Source organism: Pimephales promelas, chromosome 14 (assembly GCF_988280905.1).
Source record: "Pimephales promelas chromosome 14, fPimPro1.hap1.1, whole genome shotgun sequence".
NCBI classification, from domain to species: Eukaryota; Metazoa; Chordata; class Actinopteri; order Cypriniformes; family Leuciscidae; genus Pimephales; species Pimephales promelas.
This window is the reverse complement of record NC_142782.1, coordinates 15040413-15059756: the sequence shown is the minus strand read 5'-3', so window position 1 is coordinate 15059756 and position 19344 is coordinate 15040413. Positions and strand designations below refer to the sequence as shown.

Here is a 19344-nt window from a genome sequence, read left to right as displayed (position 1 = left end):
ATATTATATTCTCTATACTCTGATCTAATATTAGCTGAAACAATTTTCTAATTTTTGGGATGCCACATTCCCCAGGGCCCCATATAATATAACATCTAGGCCTATATGATTATTTTTACACTGTAAAAAAATATTTTCAAGATTTGTTATCGCAACATTTTTTTCTTTTGTCAAATCAACTTAAAAAATTTATTTTGTTCAGATAACTTATTATTTTGAGTTTCTGTTGATTAAATGAATCTCCTTCATTGTATTAACTCACTTTTTTCAATCAACTTAAAATTTTAAGGTTTAATTTTTTTTTTACTTAATTTTTTAAGTTAAAGCAACAATATTTTTTACAGTGTACCTGGATGTTGCTTGAAAACCCCATATCTGAAGTTTTAGATTAGAATTGCAATTAGAGTGTGTCAAAACTGGTGTACAACCGGATTCTACTGTCTCTTCAAAAAGTCTTCCAGTCACGTTATTGATTGCTGACCGCCTGTCGCAGGTTCTTGGCAACTCTCAATAGCTCTGAAATGTGCAGATGGATGGTCAAAGGGAATGTTTAGCTCAGCTGCTCACCAATGATGCCTCCACAGCAAGACGTCTGGCATTTCTTTATAATTAACTTGCAAAGCTCTGAAAAAAAAGATGTGTCTGACTCATGAAAATGCACAGCGAGATCCCACCGGAGGCTATGAACAATGTGAGTGATTGCATTAGCTTTGGCATAACTATCGGAAAGACAAACAGAGCATTATGAGCTCTAGCTATTCCGGAGCGCAAGAAGAAATAAACGTTGTTGTGTAATTGCTTGGCATAAACAGTTAGCATAACTTGAGTGGCAGTCAGCAAACCCTTAGAGCCTGTTGCCTGTGCATGCCTAATGCCCAGTCACTTCCATTTGAAGTCCACAGGGGAGCTTTAGTCCTGATTCTGCCTGCTGGGGCCCAAGATCTTTCTCAGTCTCATTCCTTTATGCTTTTTTATCCTGGAGCTGAGAGCACACGGAAGCCAGAGGGTTTCCTGTCTGACAGTAGAATACTGAATCATCTCTCCTCAGGCAAAACTTACAGTCACCCTCAGGAACTGCCAGCTGTGGGACAATACAACTGTCAGACACTTGTGCGCCTTTTGCCTTTTGTGTGTCAATCAGTGGATTTTTCTTAGTTTTCAGCTCATTCAAAATATGAATGTCCACATTGAAAACTCTTTGACGGAACATTCATGAATCATAACAAAACCCCAGTGAGTTATGAGCATTCAGGTGACCGCACTCCTGTCAGCGAGTAGCTTCAGGGCTTTTGCGGAAAAGAATGCTTCCTTGAATATTTTGATTCTGCCTTTTCCCTGCTGAGGAAAGTCAACAGTGAAATATGCAAATCACACAGACAAAGCTTGAGGCACTTCACTTACATGTTTTTTTCAGGCTGCTACTGCATTATGGAGTAATGCCTGTAACGTTAAAACATGTCAAATACAAGTTATAAACTTTTGTTTAAAAAATATACATATGCTACTGTTTTGTAAGGTCTCTTATTCTCACCAAGGCTGTTTTTTTTTTTATAAAAAATGAATTCAAATTAAATGAAATAAATAAAAAATATGTATAATCTTAAAAATAATCTTATTATTATCATTCTTATTATTGTGCTGCTTCATACTTTCGTGGAAATCATGAAAAGTTTTTTTCAGGATTCTTTCATTAGAAAGTCAGAAAAAATTAACTGGTTACCTAACGTAACCTCGGTTCTCTCTAGATGAGGGAACGAGTATTGCGTAAGCTAGCTTACGTAATGGGAAAGATTCATCTTTTCTGAAGTTGAAGCCAAAAAATTATCCTATATTTTGTATCCATTGTCAACGCAGTTCAATTGCAGCAGACCATAAGCGGACTAGCTAGCAGCTCATTGGTTCGCTCACAGAGAACTGCTACAGTGTATGGGAGAGCTGGGCTGAACTCGCGGCCAATGAAAAGCGACACGCTCTTGTGGCTTCATAGCCCGCCAGAATGGCCGACTCTATTTTCTCTTTACATCAATGATGTGGCCCCTGCTGCTGGTGACTCTCATATACATCTTTATGCAGACGATACCGTCTTGTATAAATCAGGGCCTTCGTTAGATACTGTACTCAAAAATCTACAGGAGAGTTTTAATTCTATTCAATATGCCTTCCAAAACCTTCAGTTGTTGTTAAACCCTGGTAAAACGAAGTGTATGCTTTTTAATCGTTCTTTGCCAATACCTGCTTGTTTACCTAACATCATTACGCTGGATGGGTCTGAGTTAGAATTTGTGGATACATATAAATACTTAGGTGTTTTGTTAGACAGTTCTCTCTCCTTCCAGCTGCACATTAACAAACTAAGTTCTAAAATTAAATGTAGAATTGGTTTTCTATTCCGCAACAGGGCTTCTTTCACTTATGGTGCCAAACTTGCTTTGGCAAAAATGACTATAATTCCGATGTTTGACTTTGGCGATGTGATCTACAAAACTGCATCAGATTCCTTGTTGAAAAAACTGGACGTGGTCTATCACAGTGTCATACGATTTGTTACAAATGCCCCTTATAACACCCACCACTGCAAGCTCTATGCATTAGTTGGCTGGAAGTCATTGACTACTCGGCGTTTAACTCATTGGTACCAACTTATTTATAAGTCTCTGCTTGGCAAAGTCCCGTCGTACTTAAGTTGTTTAGTTTCAATTGCTCTACCATCTCGTAGTCTTCGGTCTAATAGGTATATTGCCTTAGTCACCCCGAAAGTCCGCACAGCATTTGGCCAAAAATCCTTCCAGTTTGCAGCAGCTAAGGACTGGAATGAATTACAAAAAACCCTAAAACTTGAAGCACTTATATCAACTGTTGCCTTTAAACAACTTCTCTCGGAACACATGACTGATATGTCAACACTATCTCACGACCAATTCGTACGAATTCGACGCATGATTAAAAAGTGGCTAATTCGTACTAATTCGTACGACCTCACTCGTACTAATTCGTACGATTTGTCTAAACCCACGTGACGGTTAGGTTTAGGGGCGGGGTAAGGGGTAGGTCATTCGTACGAATTCATACGAATTGGCCAATTCGTAAAATATGTACGATTTAGCAAAATCGTATTAATTCGTACGAGTGAGGTCGTATGAATTGTTACGAATTAGCCACTTTTTAATCATTCGTCGAATTCGTACGACTTGGTCGTGAGATCGGGTTGGATAGGTATGTACCTGTTAATTGTTTTTAGCCTTTTCTTCTTTTGTCTGCATGATACAATGGACCTATTTCAGCTGCACTATTGTCAGAGTTGATTTTATTTATTTATACCTTTTTATCATACAACATTTGAGTGTTTTAATTTTGGTTACCTAATAGAGTTATATGTACTTTTTCTTGAACCCGTATTGTCTTATTGTGTTTTTTTTTTTTTTTTTTTTTTGTCTGTCTTTTGTGCCCTGTGTATTTATTGTGTAACTTATTGTTGTCTTGCACTTTTATCAGCTTATCTTGGCCAGGTCGCCGTTGTAAATGAGAATTTGTTCTCAATCGGCCTACCTGGTAAAATAAAGGTTAAATAAAAAAAAATAAAATAAAAAAAAGACACTCGCGCTCTTTAAGTAGAGTTTAGAAAAGGATACAACGTCGTCGGATGGCGCTAGCTTGCAGGACGGCTGAAGGTGGTGAAGACAGCCGGCTTCTTCAGAATCCTAGACGCTCGCTAGAGATGCCTTCTCGACGGCGACGGCTTCTTCTCGAACAGTGGATGCGTGTAGCTCGCTGAAGGATGAAAAATCACCTTAACAGCGTCTGGGTTTTTTATACACTCGAGCCACGCCCATTCTGGCGGGCTATGACGCCACGAGAGCGTGTAGCTTCTCATTGGGCGCGAGTTCATCCTAACTCTCCCATACACTGTAGCAGTTCTCTGTGAGCGAACCAATGAGCTGCTAGCTAGCCCGCTCATGGTCTGCTGCAATTGAACTGTGTTGACGATGGATACAAATTATAGGATCATTTTTTGGCTTCAACTTCTCAGAAAAGATGAATCTTTCCCGTAGCATAAGCTAGCTTACGCAACACGAGAGAACCTCTTGTAAGAGAACAGCATTTATGTAAATATGATATTTTTATAAAACAATAAATTTCTTTCACAAAAAAAAAAAATCTGACCCATAACGTTTGAATAGTGTTATGATGCAGCAGAGAAGGAGGAAGCAGAATCCAATCGCAAGCACATTTATTACCAAGACAAACAGCTGAATCCAAGGGAACTCAGAACAGGAACACTAAGACGAAAACAAGAATAGCAAACATAACAACATCAAGAACTCACAAAGACTGGACTAAAACACAGGGTTTAAATATAGGGGAATGGATGAGTGAAACAAGACACAGCTGGGCAAATTAAACAAGACAGACAGGAACAAGATGTGACTCTTGGGAACAGGAACAGACTCTGGATCGGCCATCTTGTCCGTAGACACTGGCTCTGTAGAAGTGACGTGAAGTGTTTCTGGCTCGGCAGAAGTGACGTGAAGCATCTTTGACTCAGCAGAAGTGACGTGAACACACTCTGGATCGGCCATCTTGTCCATAGACACTGGCTCTGTAGAAGTGACGTGAAGCGTCTCTGGCTCGGCAGGGCTGACGTGGAGTGCAGGCTCGGCAGGAATAAGCTCTGGCAGGTCGGTCTCGGCAGTGGCCATCTTTAGAATAAGGATCATGCATTGCCTACTTGACTGGAGATTCCCCTTTAGTGCTGCTGGATTCATGTTTGGTGAGTTCTTCTGTTATGATGCAGCAGAGAAGGAGGAAGCAGAATCCAATCACAAGCAGATTTATTAACAAAACAAATTGGTAAATCCAAGGGAACTCAGAACAGAAACACCAAGACAAAGACAAAGAATAGCAAACATAACAACATCAAGAACTCACAAAGACTGAACTAAAACACAGGGTTTAAATACAGGGGAATGGATGAGTGAAACAAACATTGCATACTAAGGAGTCGAGGCATGTCCAAGACCCCTGTTAGCTTCAATTCCTGTATCCTAATACTTCATTTTTGAAGGCAGCATAGATGTTTTCTTCACTGCCTAATATCCCACAATCCCTCTGCTTTTCATTCCGTGACAGTTGGGCTTAAAAAATAAGTCTGATAGTTGTGGTTGGTCAACGGTTTCTGTGTAATTGTTACGTTTGACTAACGTTTTCCACTGTCATTTCTAGAGATATATTACTATTTAAAGGAGCTGTATGCAAGACTGTGGCCAAAACTTGTACTGCAATCACTTCCAAATTACTGTAGAGTGGTGCATTCCCCCCCCTTGACTCGAGTTTGCCAGATATGCTGTTGGATCCTGCAGAACTGTAGACTTATAGAAGAAGCGTCCAATGGCAAGTGACGATTCCTACACAGTGAGTTTTTTTCCTGTTAATTATTTATTTTGGACTTTGTCACAGTATTTCGGATTCATATCGAGGTTTTTTTGGATTCGCAACATTAGACATTTTTATCCGATTATGACACGTTTGTATCTGCAGCTGTGGTAGAGAAGAGCTGACAACCCGAACCCAACACTACTGACTCCGTGATTGGTAGATCGGTGGAGGGTGGCGCATCAGACCAAAACACAACATGACAACATCAACATCAGTTGAGGGCTGCAACTTCGATTTTTAAATAACAATATCCTGGCCGGACTACTGTTTAGTGACATAAGTTTGTGAAATGAACATGATTTCTTAATGTCTAGTGACAAACATAGTTTACAATTAATCGCAGAAATTATACTACACCTGTATTAAAGGCCTTTCAAACCAGATTTTCATTAGTTCATAGGTTAAATCTTGTTTACTTGATTTGTATCATTCTTTCAAAGAAGTTTGCTCTTTACCTTTATAAAAATGTATTCCTGTGTGTTGCTGCTGACTGGGCATGTGATAATTGACTATCATGCCTTTCAATTTTCAACACATGTTTTTGCCTAAGAGCTCAAATGGCACTGTTTCATAAAATACAGCTTGAATTATTTAGTAATTAGCTCTTAAAATATGTATAAGAACACTAGTGAATGCGACGGCAAACATCTATCGGTCCAAAACAGTTTAATTAACAGCATAGCAACAGCCAGAGGACAGTGCATGTTTAAAAAATATATACACAAATGTATTTTATTTGTCTGAATGCACTTTACATTTCCACCACAGTGTCATTTCATGATAAACATTAACATCTCTAGCTTCATGAAATAGCTTGAATGTGATAATCATTATACAGTATGATATTGCAGTTTTATGATTTGGTGACAAAAAAGACAACGTTCAACAGTCTAGTGATAGCTCATAATGTAATTCAACATAAAATCAGACTAACTTTAGATAATAACCAGGACTTCCAGAATATCTCTACACACGTTTAACATTAGATGTTGTTATGATGGACCTGGGTATCTCTTAAAAATCTTTTTCATGGCTTGATTTAAATTTTGTTAAGTTACAGTTACACACCTTACATTGTATATTGCCTTGCAGATGTCTAATGTAACATTCAGACCTGAAGTGAACATAATGTTTAACTACCTTTAAGCTCAGGTCTCTTTTATGTAAACAAGTCATTTACTTATAACAGAAAAACAGTTGTTATTGTGGTTCAGCATTTCACATTATGAAAGTCATCTCGGAGAGAATGGCTGTATAGAGTTACATGTCCAGTGAGGTAATCTGATGCCTTGCATGCCATTCTCCCAGGATTTTACTTATGAATGGCTCTGATGTCAATAATAGCTTATCTTCACCATAAGAACAATATCATTCCAGTTCATTATTTAAAAATTAATATGTTGGTTGCTGCTTCAATCGAACATTCATCTTATAGATAGTAATAGTTTCCTAACACATTTGAGCAGTGTCTTGTTATCCAGTTTGTCTACCATTAAAATAGAAGCATAAAGAGGTAGTTCACCCCAAAAATAAAATGGTTATATGATAAAAACTTATATGATTTTTTTCTTCTGTTGAACACAAAAACAAATAAAAAATGTATATAAGTGTCATGATTCCTGTCCAGTATTTTACTGGTCTTTAGTTATTTCCTGTTCTATGCCAAGTTTTGTAGTCCTTTGTAGTTTTTCTTGTTGATGCGTCTCTCCAGGTGTTTCTAATTAGCCCCGCCCCCTTGTTATCTTGTTTAGCATGTTTTTCTGTGTATTTAAACCTCTGTGCTTCAGTTGTTGGTTGTCGGTCATTTGTTTTATGTAGCTGTTTCTTGCTCCTGCTTTGAGTTCCGTGTCCTGAGTTCTGTGTCCTGAGTTCATGTTCTGTTGGTTTGCCCTGGATTACCTGTTTATTAAATTAATGCTTAGACTTGGATTCTCTATGCTTCACTCCTGCCTCAACGTTACAATTAGTCATACTGTCCACCATTTTTGAAGCATGAAATCTCTAGTCATTCATTGTTACTGCTGAGACAAGAAAATAGCACATATTTTGTGTTCTACAGTAGAATACAATCATGAATACAAAAAGTCTTCAGGTTCAGAACAACTTGAGGGTGAGTACATGAGGAATGAATATTAATTTTTTTTTTTGGGGGGGGGGGGACTATCCCTTTGAATATCAGCTGAGCTAACACAAATATGTTCTAAGAACTTTTTGCTAACATTCCATGTATTCCTGGATGTTCAAAATGTTTAGTTTTTAAATGTTTTAAAAGCATTTTCTTTGTTGCATGAACTTTGAGGAAACGTTCCATTTTGCTAACATTTTGGGAATGTTACTTTTGAATGTTTTATGAAGATTCTGAATCAAGTAGTAACATTTAAAAAAAAAATTCAACTTAAACGTTTAAGAAAAAAAGTTCCATGATCAATGATTTACTGATAATGTTTTGAGAACATTATTAAAGACCAGATAACTTTGAACGAACATTGCATTAACGTCACTGGAGAACCTTGCCAGAACGTTAGCCAAAGTTCTAAGAACATTCCCTGTTAGCTGGGAAGAATCTCATTCCCATTGAGTCAGGATTATGTACAATAAATACCTGTAATATTTTAATTTCATTCTTATTTCCCTGACTTGAACAAGAGTCGCACATCCTTTAACCAAAAAAGCTCAATCACACAACAAAGAATCTGTACAATAGAATCAGGTACCAAAGGACCCCCACATACTGATAATCAATACTCTTCTCTACACACAAAAGGAATAAATAAGCTTGGTAAAACCATAGACCGTTCAATATGAAAGTAAGGCACTATTGATACCGATTTAAAATTTTCTCATCAAAAAGAAAAGTTGATAAATACAGGGAGTATTTATGCAATAGCCATAGTCCATGGATAGTCCACAGTCCATGTTGATTGTTGGACTGAGAGGTGTTTTGTTTTTGAATGTGTACATTAGTTTTTCCTGGTTCTTGATCTTGTCAACAATGAACGAAAGTCCAGAAAATGTGAGAAGGGTGAGAGGGAGTGGCGACGGCATTCAGTATCCTGCAGGATAGCCGCCTTTCCTAGGATCAGATTCAGCGCAAAGTTTGTCCCCTTGTCGCACAATGGCCTGCACTACTGCTCCTGGGGTCCTCAGCAGCTCCGTTACATGATTCTTCTGAGCCAAGCCATCAAGAACACTCTGTGGAATCATGTCACACAGGCCTTACAGAGTTAGTAAACTGTTTTATCAGACATAAATTAAGAAAGTTGAGTGGTCAAGTGCAGAAACCCACCTGCTCAAAGTCCTGTTCCACAACTGTCATGTTGGGATTGAGTTGGTTGTGGACTCTTGGTTCTGTAACCGCTTTCTTAAGATCGTAGTGAAAGAATAATGAGTTCAGGATCACCTGGGAGAAGTGAAATTAGTGTTATAAGAGAAAAAGTGAAGGGAGACGTTCAAAGCCATGATTCGGAAACACTACTGCATGTTTGGCACATGCATCCAATATATACACTCACCTAAAGGATTATTAGGAACACCTGTTCAATTTCTCATATGCAATCTAATCATAGCCTGGCAAGCCAGAACTATCAAGATGTTAGGTCTGGGAGCTCACAATTGGCATACCTCAATCCGAGGGGCGGGATAAAAGGTTGTCTTTCAATATCCCTCTGCATGCCATAGGACAGCGCTAACCAACCAGAACAATGAATGGCTGTGGCTGAGTGAGTCCCATACGTTTTCCCCATGGTTTTCCCTCCAGCGGAGCAAGTTGACATATTAAACTTTTGCCATATCCAGTCGTCAAAAATCTGAACACATCTTCCTTTTTTAAGAATGACTTAAGTGACATTCTCTTAACTACAAGTCGCGGCCAAAGCCAAATCGAAAGACCGCTGTTCGCCAGCTGCATCTTGTTTTCAAGTATCAGGGAAATCACCTATGGAAATCACGGCGCAGAACCGCCACAACTCTGCCGTCATTGTGTTAAGCCCGCCCACCAACTCTATACATGATGTGATTGGCCTGACCAGAGTTTGGTTTTTCCACTTCAAAAGCCAACGGAGAGTTGCTAGACCACACTTTGCTGCAAAATAATTTTTGCTGCCACTAGGCTGCGTCTAGATTTCTAGGCTAATCTAATCAACCAATCACTTGGAAGTTGCTTCAACGCATTTAGGGGTGTGGTCCTGGTCAAGAAAATCTCCTGAACTCCAAACTGAATGTCAGAATGTGAAAGAAGGGTGATTTAAGCGGTTTTGAGCGTGGCATGGTTGTTGGTGCCAGATGGGCCGGTCTGAGTATTTCACAATCTGCTCAGTTACTGGAATTTTCACACACAACCATTTCTAGGGTTTAAAAGAATGGTGTGAAAAGGGAAAAACATCCAGTATGTGGCAGTCCTGTGGGCAAAAATGCCTTGTTGATGCTAGAGGTCAGAGGAGAATGGGCCGACTGATTAAGCTGATAGAAGAGCAACTTTGACTGAAATAACCACTCGTTACAACCGAGGTATGCAGCAAAGCATTTGTGAAGCCACAACACGCACAACCTTGAGGCGGATGGGCTACAACAGCAGAAGACCCCACCGGATACCACTCATTTCCACTACAAATAGGAAAAAGACTACTTTGCTAGAGCTCACCAAAATTGGACAATTGTACAAACATGTTGCCTGGTCTGATGAGTCTCGATTTCTGTTGAGACATTCAGATAGTAGAGTCAGAATTTGGCGTAAAGAGAATGAGAACATGGATCCATCATTCCTTGTTATCACTGTGCAGGCTGGTGGTGGTGGTGGGATGGTGTGGCGGATGTTTTCTTGGCACACTTTAGGCCCCTTAGTGCCAATTGGGCATCCTTTAAATGCCACGGCCTACCTGAGCATTGTTTCTGACCATGTCCATCCCTTTATGGCCAACATGTACCCATCCTCTCATGGCCACTTCCAGTAGGATAATGCACCATGTCACAAAGCTCGAATCATTTTATTCTTGAACATGACAATGAGTTCACTGTACTAAAATGGCCCCCAAAGTCACCACCGAGCAAATAGAGCATCTTTGGGATGTGGTGGAACGGGAGCTTTGTGCCCTGGATGTGCATCCCACAAATCTCCATCAACTGCAAGATGCTATCCAATCAATATGTGCCAACATTTCCAAAGAATGCTTTTCAGCACCTTGTTGAATCAATGCCACATAAAATTAAGGCAGTTCTGAAGGCGAAAGGGGGTCAAACACAGTATTAGTATGGTGTTCCTAATAATCCTTTAGGTGAGTGTTTACAGATGTTAAACAGAATTTGATATTTGTGGTTACCAGAGCAGTTGCTGTAGTGATTTTCGTCCCACCTGAGGCCCCAACCACCATTTTGACTCTGTTGTCTTTGTCAAATATTATCGTGGGACACATCGATGAAAGTGGTCTTTTACCTTTTCAAAAGAAAAAAAGTAGTATGCACATGTCTTCACTTGAATTTGACCAGTGTGTCTATAGAAATAAAAAGAGGCAATATTTGTCATTTATTTTAGGCTGTAAAACCCACAACACCTGGCTGAATGAAGTTGTTGGGTGAAGGGGGAACCCCAAAGCCATTAGTAATGTAAGGAGAGCTGAAATCATCCATCTCATCATTAAAGATAATCCCAGTTGAGCGTGACATCACCTTAGAGCCAAAACTGTGAGAAAACAAGAAAGATCAAGATAATCAGATCAAAATGAAGAGAACACAAATACAGCATTTCCAATGTTTTTTGACACCAAAAACAATCATATTTTTCTTTCTCAGGGATCCAGACTGACATATGAGAGCAGACTATATAACTATTGTTAGACAAACACTGTTTTTAAACATAAATAAAGTGAGAAACATAGGTCTAGTGCACTTTTTTTCCTCTTACTAAAGGTTGATGGTGCTGGTGGCCGCCACCGCGCTCCCATCCTCTGCGATGACTGACAGGTGAGCCGTGCCGTGGTCATCGGGTACAAAGTACTCGGGATCGTAGTAGATGTCTGGGTGAGTGGTGTCATCTGTGATTTTACTCCTGATGTTGTCTGCAAAGTAGTCCGAGGTCATGTTTTGGATGAGCTGGGAAAGGAGATAATTGAAAAGAGATTTACAAGAGGCAATTGAACTCGTAGGTGCATGAAATCGGAACAGTTAGAGACCTCGGGAAAATATAGTCAGACAATAAAAGCACTCTTTAAACCACTTCACAAATCTTGAGTAAAATTGCATGAGATCGGGTTGCTTTAATTCCCATAACTCCTCGTGTAAGGCACAAAAAAGGAAACATGTACAAAATATTTGAACTCACGTCAGTAATGTTGAGGTAACGCGGGTCTCCCAATTTACTCCTCTTTGCATAAGCAAAACGAAATGCCTCTACGATGCGGTGATATGTCAAAGTCTTCTTCTCTGCTGTAGACACACTGCTGTTTGAGAAGTTGTAACCTAGAAAACGAGAGTTGAATGCTCGATGTCAATAATTACTGTAATACATTTCCATAAGATCAAAACACAAACATTTACTTTGCTTACACAATTCAGTAAATCTTAGGGACAATTCCACTGTAAAAGAGGTTGATACATAGAAAAATATATGTTTACATCAAGGCGTCATATATATAAAGCTTAGACATCCAACGCACATGGCACCCTTTAGCGTCACTATAACATGCACAGAGTATGGGTAGGTTTAGGTCTGGGGTAGGGTTAGCGTTAGACCACTAGGAGCCGCCTTCTGCCCCATTAATATCTGCGTCTCATATTGACGCTAAAGGGTACCATGTGCGTTGGAGGCCAAACACTTTGGCTTTTGTCCTACATGACGCCTTGGGATAAGAATGTACTGTTTACATAGATAAAAAATGGAAAAGCAGCACAGTGGAATGCAGAAACTACATCCTGTGTCATAGTTACATGGCTCTCTGGAATACTCTCTGGAATATGGAATTCTGCAGTCAGATATTTTCTAATATTCTCCATTATCAATGTCAATGCTGTGTATCAGTCCATTCATCTCTATTTTTTCATGTAAACAAAACTGGCACTGGCATCTTGAATCTCTTTCATAGATTTCAGTGAAAATGCAAATACTGGAAAATTCTGGAAAAGTTTCCCGATCAGAGCAAAATCTCAACCAACTTCAACCTTGAAAAAGGTCATTTTTCATTTTTAAGGAAAAAGTCTATCTGTGTCTTAAGCAATCAGAACCATTCATCCTGTCATGATGACATAATGACTGTGTGAGAGTGTAACTGTTGCTGTAATGAGTGTATACACGGAGCGGCCTATGAACTTGTTGAAGCTGACTTGTGCTGATGAAACAGCAAATTATTCTTCAGTAAAATTCTTCAGTTACACTTTATTTCGATAGTCCACTTTGGACATTCTACTAGTAACTATAAGTAACTTTTCAACTACATGTCAACTTACTCTCATTAGAGTATTAGTAGGCTGTAGTGGACTGTCAGTATACTGTTCGTGGTCAGGTTAGGATAATAAGTTACCAAATAAAGAAATAAACTGTTACCAGATTTTCTTTAATTTATTGCATCTCTTGACTCCTGGTCTTCTTTCATTATATCTGGTCCTGGGTCTTTAAATGTCAGACCCTCTAGGGTGACGCAAGATCTTATCCTGCTCGCCTTGTAACGCAATAATGATCAGCTAAATGTACAGTACGTTCTTTCGTAATAACATGATGCTGCTCGCCCTCATGAACGAAGCTCTTTTGCGTAATCCTGGGATGACTCAATGAAGACTGCACTCTGACATAGCGTCTCTAGTGAGTTAATTAATGTCTGTGGTGGTGAAATCATCATGCAGGTACTCAAGTTCTGTTCAAAGAACAACATGTTCTCTCATAGTTATCCATAACTCAGTCATCTCTATCAAATGTTTGAACATGATCTCTAAAGGCTTAAATACTTTGTAAAGAACGATCCATGGATGCAAGCATGCAGAAAGACTCACCATCCACTATGTTAAGAATTAGGGCGAGGACAGGTCCACTGGATGGAGCATCAGGAATATTAATGGTGTACTCCCCCACAGTTAACTTCAACGGAGTCTCATTTAACACTGGCTCATATTCCATTAGGTCCTCAAGTGTTATAATCCCTCCTGTAGTGACAGATTGAGAAATGAGGTTAGATTACCTTTAAGGCATGATAAATAGTGTTAAACAAAGAAAGTATGAAGTGACCTGCAGCCTGGATATCATCTACTATGTTCTGGGCCATAGATCCGTTGTAAAAAACATCGGGCCCTTCTTCCGCTATCCTCTCGTAGGTGTCAGCGAGTTTGAGAAATCTAATGATATCACTTTCCCTCAGGAGGTTTTTGTTTGAGTCACAAAACACTTCACTGGAACACAGAGAGAGGAAAAGATCATTATGATTTCATTAAAACCACTAGTAGAGGCAGTGTTTATAGAGTGTGGCCATTTCGATTAGTTATGCGTTTAATATTAGTAGAATTATTGATGCAATCTCAAATTACACAACAGTACACTACCGTATACCTTGCTACACTTGTTATTTGACACTGAGAAACTCAATGTGCCATTTTCATTTATGATAAGTAGATTTTCTTCAGATTTCCCAGTTTCTGTACAGTGTCCAAAAGCTAAATCCTTACCACAACATCACGTCACTCAGAATTGATTCTTTGTTTTTTGCAATGGCATTGGCCAAGGGCCTGCCAACTGGAAAACCATTGCGTGCCAATTCTATACTGGGCTGAAACAGTTCCCTCCATGGCAGTCTCCCATGTCTTTTGTGCGCCATCTCGTAACCACGGATTTCTCCTGGTATGGCGATGGATAACCCTCCTGCCACATTCAAACAAGACACAGTACAGTGTTTTCATCATTCAAGGGCCAGCACTGCAATAAGGTTAATGATGACATGACATCTGTTAATGTATTCAAAAATACTTTAAACCAATAAATGCATTCTGAAAGAAACAATTTTGAGAGAAATTTAGACTTTCATTCAGAAAGGATTCAATAAATTGATCAAAATGTTTCAAAAAGATTTACATTTCAAATAACTGCTGTTTTTTGGACCTACGTATATCCTCAAAGAATCCTATTACAGTTTCTGATGATTTTTTTAATCAGATTAAAAACATTCAACATAATCAACATTGATAATGACAAGAAATATTTATTGAACACCAAATCAGAATATTAAAATGATTTAAAATTGTAATCACATTTCACAGTGTTACTGTTTTTACTGTTTGATTAAATAAATACAGCCTTGATATGAGGCTTCTTTCGAAAACATTAAAAAAATCTGGTAACACTTTATAATAACATGCTAATAATCTTTATAGTTAAGCATGAGTAAACAGTTAATTGGTCATTCATAAAGTATTAATAGACACTTCAATAAGCACTTCACTTTAATAAGCACTTCATAAATGCTTTCTTCTCGATTTAAAAGCATATCTATAATTTGTTTAATAATTGTATTTTCATCCTTTATCAATGATCAGTTTATCATTTCGAAAAGAAGAATGGCATTTTTTTATAAACCAGTTATTTGAGAGTTGTCAGTGGTTCATTACATTACTTAGAGCGTGTAAGTAAATGATGAATAAACTATTTAAATGTACATTCATACATCTTATTATTCAGACATATAGTGACGGTTTACTTAGTGTGTTAATAAATAATTTATTAACATGTATTTATGCTGTAATTCAGGTAGTTGTAAAGCATTTAGTAGTGGTCAGTTAACTATGTTCGTGAGCTCATCTAAAGTGAGAACTATTCAGTATAATGATCATACAGTATATTAACAGTATAATATACTGTTAAATATTTCTATGTTCTGTATCACTGTTTTGTGTTTGTTACATTTTACTGTTTAGAAGATTGATGCACCTTTAAATCTCCTTTATAAATGTTTTACAAGGTATGAATAGTTCTCACTTTAGATGAGCTCACAAAATAGTTTACTGACCACTACTAAATGCTTTATAACTCCCTATATTTACTACATTTACTTGATCTTAATGACTGACAATTTAGTTTTGTAAATACTGCAATCATTTAGAAATTATTAATTGATCATTAACAAAGTATGAAAATACAATTAAACGCATTATCGATATAACATTTATAGCTGTATTTATAAACAGCTTATTAATGTTTATTAATGCTTTATAAATGATGAATTAACTGTTTACTCATGCTCAACAAATTATTAATAGCGTGCAGTTATTATAAAGTGTTACCAAAAATCTTTCCAACCCAAAACCTTTTGATCGTAGTGTAGTTTGGCATACACTTGTATTATTAAGCCTAGGTCTTAAAAAAATAATAAATTAATATGAATAAAAAAAAGTGCTTCACTAATATTTAAAAAACTTTGGTCCACCAAATTCATGTGATGTGACAAACCTGCAGAAGAAAATCAGGAAAATATGCCAGAGTTATTTTATTTATTTATGTTTAAGTGGGAGTGTTGAACCGTTGAACTGTTGAACTGTTACTAAGTAACGCAATTATAATACAGAATGGAGGCTGGACTTGGTAAAACGTTATGGTATTAATGGTAAAGATACCTTTCCGTGACAGCTGGGTGTTATTGCCAAACATGTTCTCTGAAGCGTTCATTGGAGCAGTTTCTCTGGCATCAATTGTCTCCACCTTTCCTGTGGACAAAAACATGGAATTTATTTATTTCATTGTCAAGACCGTGTCATTTTGAGTGTTGTTTATGAAGACTATAAATGACTAAAACATTAAGGCTTGTGAGTCATAATCAATTGTTATTTACTCTTGTTAGCTTCACCTAAACACTCGTGTATACTCGATGCACCCGCAAGTCAGCGGAGACTCGAGCTCGTGCAGACACGTCGAGTATACACAAGACTCAACGAGGTAGTGGTTTTCACGTCATTTGCTGACATTTACTACCAAGTAAGAGTGACGTAAGATTTGTGGTCACTACGATGCTGAGTCAAACCTTGTGCCCTTTTTCTAGGCACTTGCCCCCAGCTCGCTATTGGGTATGTCATATCAATGAATGTACTGTATGTCACTTTGCATGACAAGTATCTGCTGAATGGCAAATAACCTCTGCGTCATATTAAATTCCTAAAACAATGTCCTTTAGTGCCAGGCTTACTAGAAAGAGATGTCAATTTTGTGGAGCCCTGCAGTTTAAATGATTTTTGTAAAGATAATATGGAGTATGTTTTACTTTTAATTCAATGTGTTCAATAAAGGCAACGCAAAGGTCATGGATTCGATCCCTAGGAAAGCATCAGCTGAATGCATTAATATCAGTGTTTTACCTGTTGCTGCATTGTATATGGTGAAGAACAGCCCTCCTCCGATGCCCATGCTGTGTGCATTAAACAGCCCCACACACAATAGAGTAGCAATGGAAGCATCAACTGCTGAACCATTGCGCTTTAAGATGTCCCTGCAAACATAAAGAAAGCTGGGTGTGTAAAGTGATGTTCAATGGCATGCAAGGAAACTCTGGATCTTTGGACTCTTACCTCCCAACCTCAGAGCACGTCCCGGCATCTGCTGCCACTGCTGCTTTTGAGTAGAAGTGGTCAGAGGATACAGCGAGTTTCCTGTTTCTGATCCCCAAATACACACCAATGAAAAAACCAACTGCAGCCACAAGCAAGACCATCAGCCCAGCAACAAGAGACTTCTTAACCATTTTCCTGAATGGATACAGAATGTGAATAAAGGACATCTGAGATATGCTTGATGAAATTTCTGAGATCATCACTCATTACACACAATTTCATTTGTAGACTGACATGTGCTTATCAGCTCCACTTCAATGTAATTTACTTCATCATTCTCAGATGATTAGTGAACTGTACTTTCACGAGTTTCAAATATATGCAGCAGTATATGACATGCAATTTTTGTGATCATAGAGAAAATTCTCCTCTGAAAAGAATACAAGATCACCTTTTCAACATGTGCTGTTTATGAATAGAACACTCTCAGAAAAAAAGGTACAAAAGCTGTCACTGGGGCGGTACCTTTTCAAAAGGCACACTTTTGTACCTAAAGGGTGCATATATTTTTGAAAAGGTACCGCCCCAGTGACAGCTTTTGTACCTTTTTTTCTGACAGTGAAGCACGGGTGTAAACCTCAGGTCATTTTTAGGAGAAATGGATAACACCTGTTGAATAAACCCTTTACAGTAACACATCACTATCATCACCAATGTTTACAGCTTTCCTATAAGTTTAATAATAATGCTCAGCATTCTACAATGTCATGACACTCTACAAATCGTCCCCTTGGAATTATAAGGTTCTATCTGCGTTCTGAACAGTTTTGAGATATTGAGCTTCAAAGTTTTTGCATTCCATATAGGAAAATGTGTATGGGGAACAAGTTTCTTTCAAACATAAAAATAACAGGGACCCTAAATGTACAAAACACATCACATAATGTAAATAAATTGTCACAGAATAAGAATATGTGAATAACTCAATTTTGACAAAAATGTCAGATAGCTAGAACCTTACAATTCCAAGGGGACGAAATTGTGATCTGTTTGAACCCTGTAAATCCAAGCCATAGTCACACAAGATACAATCCCTAAATTTTATTTTCCAGATTATAATCCAATATTACATACATGCATTTCGAGACAGTCAAAAGTTAAAACAGATGGAAGTGAAGGCAGCCAACAACATCTGAAAAAAAAAAACACTCACAGTTCAGTGAGATAGATGATATAGATAGACAAACAGAGACCGATCGATAGACAAAGAGATAGATAGACAGGCAGACAGACAGACAGAAAGGTGCTAGACTGCGAGAGATTGATAGACAGATGACAGACAGACAGATATTGATGACAAATTGACAGACACAGAAGATTGATCGACACGCAGACAGAATTAGATTCACAGACAGAAAGATGATTTACAGAGACAGATTCTATCAATCTATCAATCAGACAAGTCATTAGATAGATAGATAGATAGATAGATAGATAGATAGATAGATAGATAGATAGATAGATAGATAGATAGATAGATAGATAGATAGATAGATAGATAGATAGATAGAGTGATGAGACAGACAAATAGATGCTATAGACTGACCGATAGACAGACAGACAGAAAGATGATTTAGACAGAGACAGACAGACAAAAGATGAAAGATAGAGACATCGAAACAGAGACAGACAGAAAGATGACAGACAGAGAAACATGAGAAATATAACAGACAGATAGACAGAAAAAAAGATAAAAGATAGACAGAGACAAAATATGAAAGATAGAGACAGATTGATAGACAGACAGATAGATATATAAGACAGACAGACATAGCATACCTTACAGATGATTTTGTCTTTTGAACTATAATCCTTAATAATTCATAAAACCGTGTCCTTTTTCTTGTAAGTGTATCGCCACATGAGTGAATGGGACTGGGGACAGATATAATCTGTGCTAATCAAAATTTAACTCCAGTGGTTATAAATCAACTTCACATGGGGGATTGGCTAAAATTATTTTTCAAAAAGTCCTGACAGTAAAAACAGGTATTACTCACATGAAACCTCACCCTGTTTTTAAAAGCTAGGACCTACGGGTACAGTACGTAAAACTACTGCAAGATCCTGATGACAATGCATTTCCCCACCCTTAATCTCTTAGACATTGAAACAACAACAAAATAATAGTGGGGTTTAAAAAAAAAAGAGTCTGAAACCAGATTGAATAAAAATCATTTAAAACTGTAAAAGTGGGCAGATGTTTTCTAGGATTAAATATTGTAAAACACACAAAAAGCTACAAAAATAAAGACATTTAGTAAGAAATCAGCAGTATTTCTTGGTCACTAATCAAACAAGTAAATGTGTGACATAGGCATGTCAATTTCCTAGTGCAAAAGATCA

General features: G+C 37.8%; 1 protein-coding gene across 2 annotated transcripts; it reads right to left on the bottom strand.

Annotated features, from left to right (window-relative positions):
- Positions 1 to 6084: 6084 nt before the first annotated feature.
- ggt1a (gamma-glutamyltransferase 1a) lies at positions 6085 to 18886 on the bottom strand. Of its 2 annotated transcripts, XM_039680390.2 has the most exons (14): positions 18778 to 18810; positions 18073 to 18130; positions 16957 to 17133; positions 16747 to 16877; positions 16012 to 16101; positions 14074 to 14266; positions 13640 to 13800; positions 13408 to 13557; positions 11747 to 11883; positions 11330 to 11517; positions 10980 to 11107; positions 10749 to 10861; positions 8720 to 8833; positions 6085 to 8625 (listed from the first exon to the last, which is right to left on the bottom strand). In XM_039680390.2, coding segments are annotated over exons 2-14 (1731 nt in total). In that variant the 5' UTR covers positions 18075 to 18130; positions 18778 to 18810; the 3' UTR covers positions 6085 to 8478. The 2 variants fall into 2 exon arrangements, with proteins under 2 accessions (XP_039536324.1, XP_039536325.1); XM_039680391.2 differs by lacking the exon at positions 18073 to 18130 and having other exon boundaries at positions 18778 to 18886.
- Positions 18887 to 19344: the final 458 nt, after the last annotated feature.

What these genes read in the sequence shown, in the direction of transcription:
- ggt1a (XM_039680390.2), bottom strand. An exon ending in ACGTGCTCTGAGGTTGGGAG is followed by an intron (nt 16,878 to 16,956) that starts GTAAGAGTCCAA and finishes TTATGTTTGCAG; the next exon opens with GGACATCTTAAAGCGCAATG. An exon ending in AGATGATATCCAGGCTGCAG is followed by an intron (nt 13,558 to 13,639) that starts GTCACTTCATAC and finishes CTGTCACTACAG; the next exon opens with GAGGGATTATAACACTTGAG.